This window comes from Pipistrellus hanaki, assembly GCF_964339955.1.
Source record: "Pipistrellus hanaki genome assembly, chromosome: 3".
Taxonomy (NCBI): domain Eukaryota; kingdom Metazoa; phylum Chordata; class Mammalia; order Chiroptera; family Vespertilionidae; genus Pipistrellus; species Pipistrellus hanaki.
In genome coordinates, this window is record NC_140505.1 from 166,958,519 (window position 1) to 166,971,844 (window position 13,326).

A 13,326-nucleotide genomic window follows, 5' to 3' on the forward strand; every position below is an offset into this window, starting at 1 on the left:
ATTTAATCAAATATTTATACTGGCAGAGAATACAATTAAGTTACTAAGAATGAGAAAACTCAGGGCAACAGAAATGAAATCTACATAATCACTTGATCTTAACCACACAACTCAATTGTTGTAAATTTTAATTCACATAACACATGGAGTGAAGGCCACCTGCTTCAAACTAGTCCAGCAAGGGGACTGCATGTTAGGGGCCTGTTTGGCCGTGTTCATAAATACAGATGAATCAACTGATAAGCAGAACATTCTTAAGAGAAGGGAGCCGCTGGACAGCTAATTTGTAATTAACAAAAAGAAGGAAAGACTCTTTGTTCCCTTGGGAACTCAGAATTTAAAGTCACTACACCAAGACCCAAGGCCACAGCTCAGAGATGACAGGTCAAGACGGTCCTCATCGCTGCTGAAGAGTAAAGTATCAGAGTGCAGACTTGAGATCTTAGAGTTGGAAGGGGCCTGGGAGCCCATCCACACCAGCTTATGCGGCAGGAGGTGGAAACTGAAGCTCAGGGAGATTTCAGTGACTTACTGGAGATCAAGACACTTCCAGCCAGGGCTCTTCCACAACTCCGCTGCCTCCTCACTCCTGAAACCTCCAAAGGCCAGGTAGGTGGTTGTATTAACCAGCAGACATCAAGCACACCTGTTACTTGAAATAACAAATCACCCAGATTCCTGGAATCCAGTGGAAAAAGTAAAACATTGAGTAGAGAAAGGACAGGTCACACCAAGTTATCAAAGAACCACTGGGAATGATGCAGACTAGGGAGGGCTGTTAAAGAACTGACCGTAAGCAGTGTGTGCCGGCAGCTGGTACAAGCATCGGTTCAGCTGTTGTTTCTTGGCCTGAAGTCACCGGGCAGGTGGCTGGGCAAGAAGCTGGATGTGGCCGAAACCGGTATGGCTCAGTGGATAGAGCATCCGCCTGCGGACTGGGGGGTCCTGGGTTCAATTCCGTCAAGGGCACGTACCTTGGTTGCAGGCATATCCCCAGTGGGGATTGTGCAGGAGGCAGCTGATAGATGTTTCTCTCTCATTGAGGCTTCTATCTCCTTTCCTCTCTATAAAAAAATCAATAAAATATATTTAAAAATCAATAAAAAGAAACGATAGGGACAATCCCAGTGGAGCCATGGTTAAGAGAGATGAAAATTTAAAAGAAGCAGCAGCAGCAGCAGCAGGATGTGCAGTGGGGAGAGTCAGGACAACAAGCCTGCAAGCAACACGATGGACCCAACATCCATCGCACCCAGCTGGCCTCTCCTGAGCCTGCGTCCTCCAGCTGCAGATGGCCTGAAGAAGCCAGTGTCACACCGGCCGGGATTTGGCACAGCAGCAGGCCGAGTTCCTGGGAGCTGGGGAGCTGGAGAAGCTCTGGGCCCAGCGGCTGTCCACCAGACCCATGAGATGTGCATGAGATGCAACGTGGCTCAACCCACAGCAACATCCAGCACTAAGCCTGGGCATGGTGTTACTTGCCTAACATGTGACATGCACTTCTCGTGTGGCCAGACCTAGCCGGAAATAAACAGGGAAGGGGATTCTGAGAAACACAGTATAAGTCAGCCAAGTGGACAATATTATGAAACTACCACACACCATAAATATCTAATTAACTAGTATTCTTTACAAATACATTGTTCTCTTCTGCTGCTCTCCAATAAGGATCTACCCAGGACTGCAATCTAAGTCAACGCCATTGTTTCTATGAAGTAAGTGGTGAGGGTGATGGCACCCGGGCCCTTTTCCAGCCCTGGAGACAAGAAGCCCTTCCTTCTCTGAAAGCTACAGCCTTGTCCTTATGTTTGGAGCTGGGTTCTGTCTTCAATAGGAACTCAAAAAAGGACAGCGATGGCGATGGCTTTAAAAAGCCACTGCCTGTCAGTCCAGAGGAAGGGAATATAAATATTCCTTGTATTATATTTTCCCACTTTTCTGCCAGTTTAGAGATTAAAAAAATGAAGTTAGAAAAAACAACAACACAGTAATGACAGTAAGTGGGGCCTAGTATAGGCATATTAACATGTATTGTGAAATTATAATATTAATATAAAAAAACAAACAGGATGGAAGAGTACAAAGAGAAAGATCAATAGGCCAGGCAGGCCGAGTCTTCACCAGTTGACAGTAAGTGGCATTATAAAGCCATCACCGGCATTGTCTTTTTTAGTTCCTGTTGAACACAGAATCCAGCTCCAAGCACAAGGACAAGCTGTAGCTTTGAGATGATTAGAATAAGTTTAACATGTGAAAGAAGGGAAGATATGTCATTCATGCATCAAGATCCTGACCACCTACAGGCATTATGATGACAAGCTTCTTCACCAGTGCGGCCCAAGCGAGGTTCAGACTATCAAACCTCAGAGGGAAGGTAGGGGAGGGTGGGGGAAAGAGGGAGAGAGCAACCAAAGGACTTGACTTGTATGCATGCATATAAGCCTAATCAGTGGTCACGGACAACGGGGTTAGAGGGTAGGGGTAGGGGGTGGGGGGGATTTGTGGGGAGGGGTTTGGGATGGCAATGGGGGAATGAGGACAATTATGTGATACCATATTAATAAATTTTTTTTTTTAAAAGCTTGTCATCATAATGCCTTTTGGTGGTCAGGATCTTGATGAATGAATAACCTACGGTATCTTCCCTTCATTGATGGGCAGCTCTCCCTTCTTTCATGAGTTATACTTACTCAGACGACTCCATCTCCTCAGGCTGATGTCTCCCTCCACCTTACCAGGGCCCAGGGAGGTAGAAATGGGTGCTGGGTCAGCCTGGGAAATGAGATGCCACCCTGGCCTCTTCTCTGGGCTCTGGTTTCCAACTTGTCTTCCCGGCTCAGAGGAAATGAACAATCTTGATATTATTTTGGTCCTTAGAAAACACCTAGAAATTGTAGGTGTTTTCCTATGTCTGAGTTTTTAAAAATTATTTTTTTCCATTTAGCTTAGAGTACTCATGTTTCTTCTGTGTCGTTCAGAATATAGTCCTGAATACTGTCCATTTTGGACTGTATTGTACTCCATTAATCTTTCTCTGCATATGGTTTCAAGCTGTTTCTGTCCTACAGTTCATTCTGGGTTCTAAGAATCTTGCAAGATAGCACCTCATTACCACCCTAGATTTAAAAAATTGTAAGCTCCAAGAAGCAGGTAAAGCTTACTGGGATAAGCGAGATGAATGTTCATCTTATCAACACACGGAAGGCTGTTTCTGGCCCCGAAGAAGCCCCTCAGGTTTGGAGGAGGAGAGGGAGCCCGGTGAGTCCTGTAGGACATCCTGGCCCAGGGCTTCCTCTCCTCCCCAGCTCTGACTCAGTTCCCCCGCCTGGACCTGTTCCCACACCCCATTCCTTTGCTTCTTCATTTTTTTCTTCCATTTGAACATTTATGACGGGCAAAGGACTGCACGAAGTGGCTCTGGTTACTCAAATTGCTTCATTTCCTAAACTCGCACAGCTATCAGCAGCATTCTGTGGCCATTTCCATTCCCCGGCACAGGGTCCGCTGAGTGAGTGCTGTCGGGTGTCTCGTCAAAGCCAGCCTCGCCACCAGTCCGCCAGGCCGGTGAGACATGCTGGCTAGCACCTTGTTACACAAGCGGGCGCTCTGCAGTGTCGGTGTGACAGAGAAACTGAGCTGTGTGCTGGAACCCCATGGGCAGTGGGAGATGAGCCCAGTGAGGGTGTAGAAAGGGAGTCGCCAGTTTCCGATGACTACACACCAGCACTGGTGTTTCCCCGGAGCAGGAAGGGGGCCCAGGGAAAAGCCCGTGGGTGGAAATGGGGCAGGAACAGTAACAACACACAGGCCCGGATTAAATCGGTTCTTTATGTTTACAACCCATAACCCAGAGCCTTGACAACCTTTCATGGAGGCATCAAGGACACAGAGCTCCTTAGCATACACACCCCTCCCCTTCGCTCCACACCGTCACTCCACCACCTAGACTAAATAATATACACTCTCAATTTAAAAAAGCTAAACAAAATAAAATAACTCCCAGTGCAGAGTTCTGGAAAGAATTCCTAAAAAAAAAACCGTCCGGACATCAGGCATCACTGAGAATTAGTTTGGTTCATTTTGCAAAGGAAGCTGCACCCAGGAAAGGGGGAGGTAGGGCAACATGAGGTTTCCAGGCCAGCGGGCTGCCTCACAGCCCCTCCCACCAGCTCCGAGCCGGTCCCATCACCCCATGCTGGTTCCCAGGGTCCTCGGGGTGCCGGTGGCGCCGGGCTCTGAGCCCAGGGAACAGCCGCCTGGCGGGAGGGCGAAGCCGCTACAGCCGGAGCTCCCGGTCCGGCTTCATGCTGAAGGGCTCCAGCCGCTCGCCCTCGGGCAGCATGCTGTTGAGCCTCTCCATCAGGGGCACCGTCTGGTCGATGCCCATCTGGATGCGGCGGAGGATGGCGGACATCTCGTTGACTTTCTGGATCTGCTCCGCGTACTTGGCATACCTTTTCTGGCGCTCTTGCATGAAGCCAAAGAGAGTTTCTACCGAAAGGTCCATCTGTAGAAGGAAAGGAAGTGCAGTGCATGAATCTAGGTCAAGCCCGGCAGTCCGCGCTCGGCAGGAGGCACAGAGTCCCTCGGATCAGGTGGGAGCCAGCGAGCTTTAGGGGAAGCAAGCGCTGGGATTGAAAAACCCCAGCGCCATCATTAGAGGGAGACTGAGAGATGACGGTCTCGGCTCTGTGTGTTGGGAACATGAGCCATTTTGTACCTTGCTGAGACCCTGGGATTTCTATCTCGATCCCTCTACGTGAAAGAATCCTGGCCTCAGAAGTCAGACAGACCAGGGTCTGAAGCTGGCTCTGCCGCGTGGGTTGATAATGATTACGTTTTCTATCTCAAGGTCTCCATCTGCAAGCAGCAGAACAAACTGAGGAGCTGCAGGTTGCTGTGAGGATGCGATAACACCTGCAAACACGAGCAGCACAGGACCCGGCGCTGTAAACCCCACTCCTCTCTTCCCTGGTGGCTTTCCCTCCAGGACCAAAATGCCAACATGGCTCAAGTCCGTGGCCTCATATCCTCTCTCCCAGTTAAACAAACTTGATGCTCCGGGCTCCCTTCTGTGACCTCTTTTCTTTCCCTCGTGAAGTTCTTTGGAACCTGCCATGCGGATAAAGCAGGGGGAGGGAACCTCTAGCATGTCCGGTGCCTGTACCCCCTCCTGTGAACAGACCCCACATCCTCTCCCTCCTAGTTTCCTCCCCCGACCAGTGAAGAAACATTGTCAAAGGCGCACACAGCTCTCCCAGAGTTCAAGTGCTACGGCTGCCCTTCTCATCTAGCCCAGGAGCACGCCCCCTCCCAACCACAGTGGTGCCAAGTGCTGGCATTTCATCAAGCTATCACAGAGCCTCTGCAAATGGTGTGACCAAAACAAAACTAACTAGCTAGCTAACTGACATAGAAGAGACCAAAGCTAACCCCAACAAAAAAGAAGCAGTTCTGCTTTCACACTGTCTGTGGACGGAGGGATGGGGTCAGAACTCAGTGCTTGATTTCTGGGTCGGTTCCTCCTTCGTTCTGCAATGCCTAGGGCAGTGGTCGGCAAACCGCTCTCGAGCCACATGCGGCTCTTTGGCCCCTTGAGTGTGGCTCTTCCACAAAATACCACGTGTGAGTGCGCACGTGCAGTGTGACTGAAGCTCTGTGGCCCATGCGCAGAACTTGGTTTTCGGCTCTCAAAAGAAATTTCAATCGTTGAACTGTTGATATTTGGCTCTGTTGACTAATGAGTTTGCCGACCACTGGCCTAGGGGACAAAAAGACAGCTAGTGGGAGGGGGTACGAGGAGAAAACAACAGAATAAAAACCATCTGAGTGGGGAACTCCAAATAATGTGGAGACAGTTTATACTCTCAGAGGGTTCTGTGCGACCCCGTTCGGTCACTCAGCACTCTGGAGGCAGGAACCGGCAAGTTACTGCGCTCCTGACAGTCACCGCCAGGCCTTTCCGCTGCGGCGATTTAGTCCAGCACCTAGACCCACTCCACCTCTGAGCGGCAGGAAGATGGGGGAGCCGGCTGAAATCCTCATAAGAACCAGCGGGTCACAGGACAGCCTGCTCAGAATCCAGGACCCTCTCGGGTTATCGCGTTTCACTTGACAGGGGCTTCCCATCCCCCAACTCCCAATCAACAGAGGAGACAGGCACATGAGGAGTTTATCACGTCTAAGGCCCTTGGCAATCAGTCCATTCCCCGACATTTACTTGATCAGACAGTTTTCACAACCATTTTAGCAAGGTGTTTGCTCAATAGGATAGACATCCCTACACATTTGCGCACCCAGTTAGGTCCTATGTTTAATGTAACCACGGCTTTAGCTCAGAGCCACATCATATTTCATGCTTAGGTGAGAACACATCACTCAAGCATGCTACTCATACATGCTTACAGTTTGGCTTTCGGGAGCCAACTGCCTAACAGTCCACGGAAGTAAAAAACAACTTAAGGTTGAGTGACCTCCAAGGTCTCAGAACGACAGAACCAAGCCTGGAACTCAGATTTCCTCCGTCCAGCATCTTCCTTTTACACGTATTTCCCAAGAGAGTGCCCCACTGGTGTACATGAGATTGTGGTTGGCACGTGAAATTTCAGTTGGTACATGGCCTGGTATTGAACAAAGTCAAAGTACATGATGGGAAAAAGTCATTGCCTTTTAAATCCTTTCCTATTCTTTCTGATCGCTATGGGAAAGTCTCAATTTGGTGCAAAGTTAAGAGTTTAATACCTAGAAAAGTATAGTAAAATTGGTGATACCCATTTCTCATGTCCTTCTCTCTCTTGAGGCAACCCTGTTCCTGATCCCTCATCCCTGACCCTATCTTTGTATGGTCGATGACCCCAGTACAGACTTATTCTAGCACAGCTGACCTGACGTCAGGCGGTGAAGTCACTATCTAATGCAATCCTGGATCTTACCATTGTGACAATCTGGAACTTTTGTTACTCACCTTTCCTATTTTTACTTTTGGAACAAAGATTTTAGAAGCATAAACAGACATGTGTTGAGTACTGTAGGTGAACATGCAAAATCATATGGGTGTAGATACTGAGAACCAAAACTATTCACACCCACACAGCTTACTATGTACAGTAACATGACGTTTCGTTTCCACTGTCTTTGTTAACATAACTTTACTATTCCAGGAAACTCAGGCACAGGAAGAGAAATGTTGCAAAAAGTTTGTTTCAGGAACTTCCAGAAACATCATTTAAATGTAATAAAAAAAGAAAAGAAAAAGATTTTCCAATACAGAGAATGCCTGTTTAGTCTCCACAACCCTTGCCTTAAAATCCTTGGTTTGCTGTGACTAAGTTCTAGTCAGTGGACATAGATGTGGAAGTTGCCTGTGCAGCTGTTAGCCGGCACTCTCTGTGCTCTCCTCCTCCTCCTCTTCATCCCTTCCTCTCTCTGCTGTTGTCGGAATGTGGATGCAGCCCCCTTAGACCACAAGAATAACTAAGGTCAAATCACTGGGTTGGCAGAGCAGAAAGCTAGAGAAGTCTGGGTCCATGAGGAGGTTTGTGGCTGAGAGTAGTACCAGGCATGGGAGAGAAGCATAAACTTCAATTCTAGATAAGCCACTGTAATTTTGGGTCTCTGTAACAGCAGCTGAATTTAATCTTTAACTGATAAAAATGAATGAGGTAAAGTTCTTGTCCTCAAGGAACCGAATATTTACTCTCAAATTCATACTTCAAACCTTGTCCTACATATTCATGCTTTTTTTTTTTTTTTTTTTTTTTTTTGTGGCAGTACATTTCAAAGGACAGGTGAAAAATGAGGTGGGTATATTTGTGGGCTTTACCAAAACATTAGATCTCTGCAGAAAGTGCTCAAATTTGTTCCCTACATGGATGGGGCAGCCTATTTGCCCACCTGGTCAATCCACTGCTGGATATGGATCCAAAATATCAGCAAATCAAATCCGGCAACATACGAAAGGATAATGCATCCTAACCAAGTGAGGCTTAACTCAAGGATGCATACTTTTGCAGCATCTGGCAATCAAAGTAATCTGCCATTTCAACAGAACAAAGATTAAAAATCATATAATCACTTCAATAGATGCAAAAAAAAAAGCATTCAACAAATTCAAATATAAAAAATTTCAGCTAACTAGAAACAGAAGAACAACAGTCCTCAATGGATAACGGGCATTACGGGAAAGCTACGGTTAGTGTGAGAGACACTCTCCCCGCTAAGGTCAGGAACAAGGATGTTCACTCCCATCACTTCCATTCCGCATGGTACCAGAGGTAAGAAATTTAATAAAGAAGGGCAGGAAAAAGGCTGACGTTTTGAGACATCCAAACAGACACACTGTATCTCTGTTGTTATGACTCATCTCTATTACACCAGCTTCAAGGCTTTCACAGTCACTCAGATGACAGTTCACCATTGTGCGTTTTTGCTGACAAGTTTTATTTGTGTTCTGAATTTCTGCTGCTGAAAAATCTTACAAGAGAGTCCAATTACTCAGCCCAGAGTTTCCTGACAGAAACACAGAAACACTTCACACTACATAATAACTGAAATCACTGCTGGCCTTCCTTTTGTTTTATGTTCAGCCATGACAATGGGTAACTATTACCACTGTTTGGTGTTTCCCAACATGGAAAAATATAAATATTTATGTGAACGTGCATGTGTATTAATAAAAAAAAAAAAAACATTTTGAAAGCAGACAGAAGAGCTTTTGTACCTTCTCCAGCTTAAAATTCTTTGTTACATAAAATTTCCCGATAAAGTAAGCTTTGATGCTGGTTTGGGACAGGTGGGCCATCCTATGGAAGATGTCTACATGCTTAATGAGATTTCCTTTTCAAACTAAAGGTCATCTCTTCAAAGTAGTGCACATTTCACAAGGGCCTATCGCTTTACTAGTAAGTTAGAAAAGATGCATGGTTCAACAATAAGAGAGCCTCATATAGATAGTGTATAAGATGGCCAAAAATAAGTTTAATATCTTTCTTATGGGTCAAAAGAAAAACGAACAGGTAAACTGTGTTCCAGAGTTAACAAAATTCAAGTCTATATGATCAGTAGATTGTTGTGTTTCCTATCCCTAAATTACTTATGTTTACAAGAAATATTAAAAACAAAAAATACTGCTTAAGAATTTAAGGAGACTATGTTAAAAAAAAAAAAAATCACACACCTTTATATCCTTTAAAAGCAATGTCCAGTTTTCAATGTGATGTCGCTCAGTTAACTTAAGCTTCAGGGTCAGCTTTTATTTGATCTCAAAATATAGTTCACTTTCTCTGTGTTCATTCTACTCCTAAATTCAATTTAAGAGCATGAGCTCCTGGGGAGGGGGAGGCCATGGTGAGCCAAGGCCAGCTATCCAGGCGCTCTCTGTCCCTCTTCTCACATTCTGAATCTCGTCCCAGCTCCGTTCCTCCCTTGCACGGGCGGCCCCTGTGTTCCAAAATGTAACAAATACACAGTGACATACAATTCTGTTCTTTTATTGTAAGATTTTTTTTTTTTTTTCCGATAAAGGGCTAAAAAGAAAAATAACAATCCATCCCGTTTTATTCCGTAGCTATCTAACTAATCAATTCTGGCGCCAGTAACAATCTGCACTGGCGTGGCCATGCCTCAAATGCCTATTTGGAGATAGGCATATTACTGATTTTTAGAAATGCAGGCTCACCCCCACCCTAAATCCTTGACCTGGCTAATAATTCATGACCATAAAAAGATAGAAGGCTAATAGAAACAAAGGATACGTGAAACAGACTGCCAGCTGTGAGGGAGGTAGGGGCTAGATGAAACAAGGTGAAGGAATTAGTCAAAGAACATGTAGGCACAACCCATAGACACAAACAACACTGTGGTGCTGGCCAGGGGGAAGGGGGGTGGGCTGGGTGGAGGTGGGCAAAGGCGGGGTGGTGGAAATGGGACATCTGCAATAGTGTCAACAATAAAAATAAAGTAAGAAAAATAAAGCTTGAATTTAAATTCTACTAGTTGTACGACAAATCACAAACTGAGTTTCAGCTTCTACTTTTTAAAGTGGTAATAATACCACCTGTCATCCACCCTTCCCATCTCACAGTAGTGTTATGAAGATTATAAAGGAGAGGATTTATACAAAAGCAATCTAAAAATAGAAGAGTGCTAATAACAAATTCCATGGAATGGATAAATCTGCTTAAGAGATTTGTTTTTCATAATGCTAAAATGAAACTAAGAAATTCTCAGATTATATGACTATATTCAAAGAAAAATATTCATCAAGTGATGAATGGATAAACAAAATGTGGTCTATTTTCATACAATGGAATATTATTCAACCATTAGAAGCCCAATGCACGAAATTCATGCAAGGGCTCGGCCCTCACAACCATAGTAGCTTGCCTCCGCCCAAGGCAACTGTGGCAGCTGCCTCGGCCCTCCCAGCTCTTGCCTTGTCTGGTCTAATGAGCATACTACACCTTTATTATTATAGATAACTAGAGGCCTAGTGCATAAAATTCGTGCATGGATAGAGTCCCTGGCGACTGCCGCTGGGGGCCTCCCTTCACACCCGCCTTGGCCTGGCACCGTCCACTCACCTGCTCCACCATCCTGCTGTGGTCCTGCTCTCATTGGGGCTCATTGGGGCTGGCAGCGCCTCCATTGTTGCCCACTCCCAGGGCTGCATCACTGATGCCTGCCATGTTCTGCACCACCCCTGGTGGTCAGCGCACGTCCAACTCCAGGTCGGTCAAACTCCCGCCCAAAGGGACAATTTGCCTATTAGCCTTTTATTATATAAGATAAGGAATGCAACTGACAACATTTGCAACAAATGCAAGGCTGCAACATGGATGAGCTTTGATAACAACATGCTTAGTGAAAGAGGCCAGACACAAAAGGCCACATATGATTCCGTTTATATGAAATGACTAGACTAGGCAATCCATAGATGTAGGAAGCAGATTAGTGATTATTATGGGATAGGAGAACAGGTCATGGGGAGTGATTACTAATTTATGGGGTTTCTTTGGAGTGATGAAAGTGTTCTGGAATTAGACAGTTGTGTTGGTTGTACAACTATGTGACTATACCAAGAACCATTGAACTGTACACTATAAATGGGTGAGAGGTATAATACTTCCAAATCCAAATCTCAGCCACCTCCTGGAACCTTTTTTGCCTGTATGTATACTGACTCCACCATGGCCAGTGAGGAGAGAGAGGGAGAGAGGGAGAAAGGGAGAGAGAGCGGGACAGAGTGAGAGAGAGGGAGAGAGGGAGACTCCTGTAGGCACTTGGATCAGGCTAGGGCTGGGTATCAAACCACAACTGAGGTCCGCGCCCTTAACTGAGGTAACATGCCCTTAATGTTCTCTGGGATGCCCCTCTCTGACACAATGGGCAGGTGTTTTCATTAATTGCCAATTGTCACCAATTACCCCACACTGTACATGTTGAAGCTACCCTGTTTCTGAAGACAGCAGTTTGCAATGACAGCTTACAAGAGTAAACTCTTGCTATTTATTTTTATATCACACCTTTGGTGGATAAAGCACACAAGAAGAGAAACTTCTCTGAAAAACCTCAGTCTACATGGTCTCAAAAACAAAAACTGAAATCCATACTGCTGGGACTGTGTCTTTAGTGATCTAAGTACATAACATTAAGATGACTGGGTTGCCGAAACTGGTTTGGTTCAGTGGATAGAGCGTCGGCCTGTGGACTGAAAGGTCTCAGGTTCGATTCTGGTTGAGGGCATGTACCTTGGTTGCGGGCACATCCCCAGTGGGGGGTGTGCAAGAGGCAGCTGATCGATGATTCTCTCTCATCAATGTTTCTCTCTATCCCTCTCACTTCCTCCCTGTAAAAAACCAATAAAATATATTTTAAAAAAACCACCCAAAAGATGACTGGGTAGGCAGAACACAGTCTATATCAATCAGTAATTCCCTAGTTATTTTAATTACTAACTTTACCAGACTAACTCCAAAGTGGTAAAGACATTATTTGCCTAATAAAATAATGTATAGCAGTTACAACTACTATTAATTATCTATTAAATGTAGGCATTGTAATATGTACTACACTGAGTGGCCAGATTATTATGATCTCTGAATGCATAATAATCTGGCCACTCAGTATATATCCTATATAATAAAAGACTAATATGCAAATTGTCCCCTCAACCAGGAGTTCGACCAGCAGGCAGGCCGGCCAACCGCCCATGTCCTCTCTCCCTGGCCAGGCTGGCCGGACCCCACCCGTGCACGAATTCATACACCGGGCCTCTAATATATATTTAAACCCAGGCCTCTTCACCGAATCTTTGCCTATCTTTTCTACAGAGCTCATGAATTCAAATATCAATTCACTTCCCTGAAATACATACCATGTTGAGCAATGTGTTCAATACATTTTTGAAATCTTAAATAGATGGATTTGACCACTTTTAGTTTTCAAGTGTAGCAAAAGACTTTTGTTTCTAATCTAACCACCAATATTTAACTTCTTAATAGCAAAAACAACAAATTACCAGACAAATTATAAAACCAAAACCCGAGAGAGGAATAAAGGGATAAACTATCTATTAGCAGATCAACGTGAATGACATTTTCACTGGCAAAGTCTGTTTGCACACTTTGTACTCAGACATTTTACTTGTCCAAGCATTTCATGATTCTTGACTTCATGAAGGGGGCTTTGAACATAGAACTTTAGAGCGGCAAGGGTCCTGAGAGAGCATTTGATCCCACCCCTCTCACTTTACCAGACTAACTCCAAAGCGGTAAAGACATTCTTTGCCTAATTCTACAGAGCTGGTGGTGCCAGTGCCAGGGCGGGACTCCACATCTCCTGAGTCCCAGGGCCACCACACGACATTCCTGTCCACTGTCCTGTGCGCTGAGTTGGCCAGTGACATTTCCTTTCCTGTAGCTAGTTCTGTCCTGTCGGGTGAATTATAACTGTGTGTGAAAACTGTGACCTAAAACAATGTTTTTTAATACACCATTTCTGGACATAAGGAAAACAAATTCATGTCAGATTTTACTACAGATTCGTGTCAAAATCAAATGGTAAGGTCAAAACAAAACATCTCCATGTCCATTAGGAACAGAACCTGCTCAGGTGGACCCAGATCTGCAACCAGGAAGCTATCGGTCAAAACCGTGCGGGTTCTGCTTCCCCTGGAATGACATAAGCCTTCTCCAGCTCCTTGTGAGCTTGCCATTTCCTGTTGCTCAACGGCAAACAATGGGCAGACTGTCGCCAGTGTTTTCATTAATTACGATGCGGGCTGAATGGTATGGGTTACCACATAGTGGACATTTTGAAGTGACCCTG

The 13,326-nt window shown here is 45.3% G+C and overlaps 1 protein-coding gene across 1 annotated transcript in view; it reads right to left on the reverse strand.

Annotated features, from left to right (window-relative positions):
• Positions 1–3,809: 3,809 nt before the first annotated feature.
• BORCS5 (BLOC-1 related complex subunit 5) overlaps positions 3,810–13,326 on the reverse strand; it is a 71,137-nt gene continuing 61,620 nt past the window's right edge. The window contains exon 4 of the mRNA XM_084877666.1: positions 3,810–4,507. Coding sequence (XP_084733792.1) covers positions 4,277–4,507 — 231 coding nt within the window. The 3' untranslated portion in view covers positions 3,810–4,276. The remainder of the gene's footprint in view (positions 4,508–13,326) is intronic.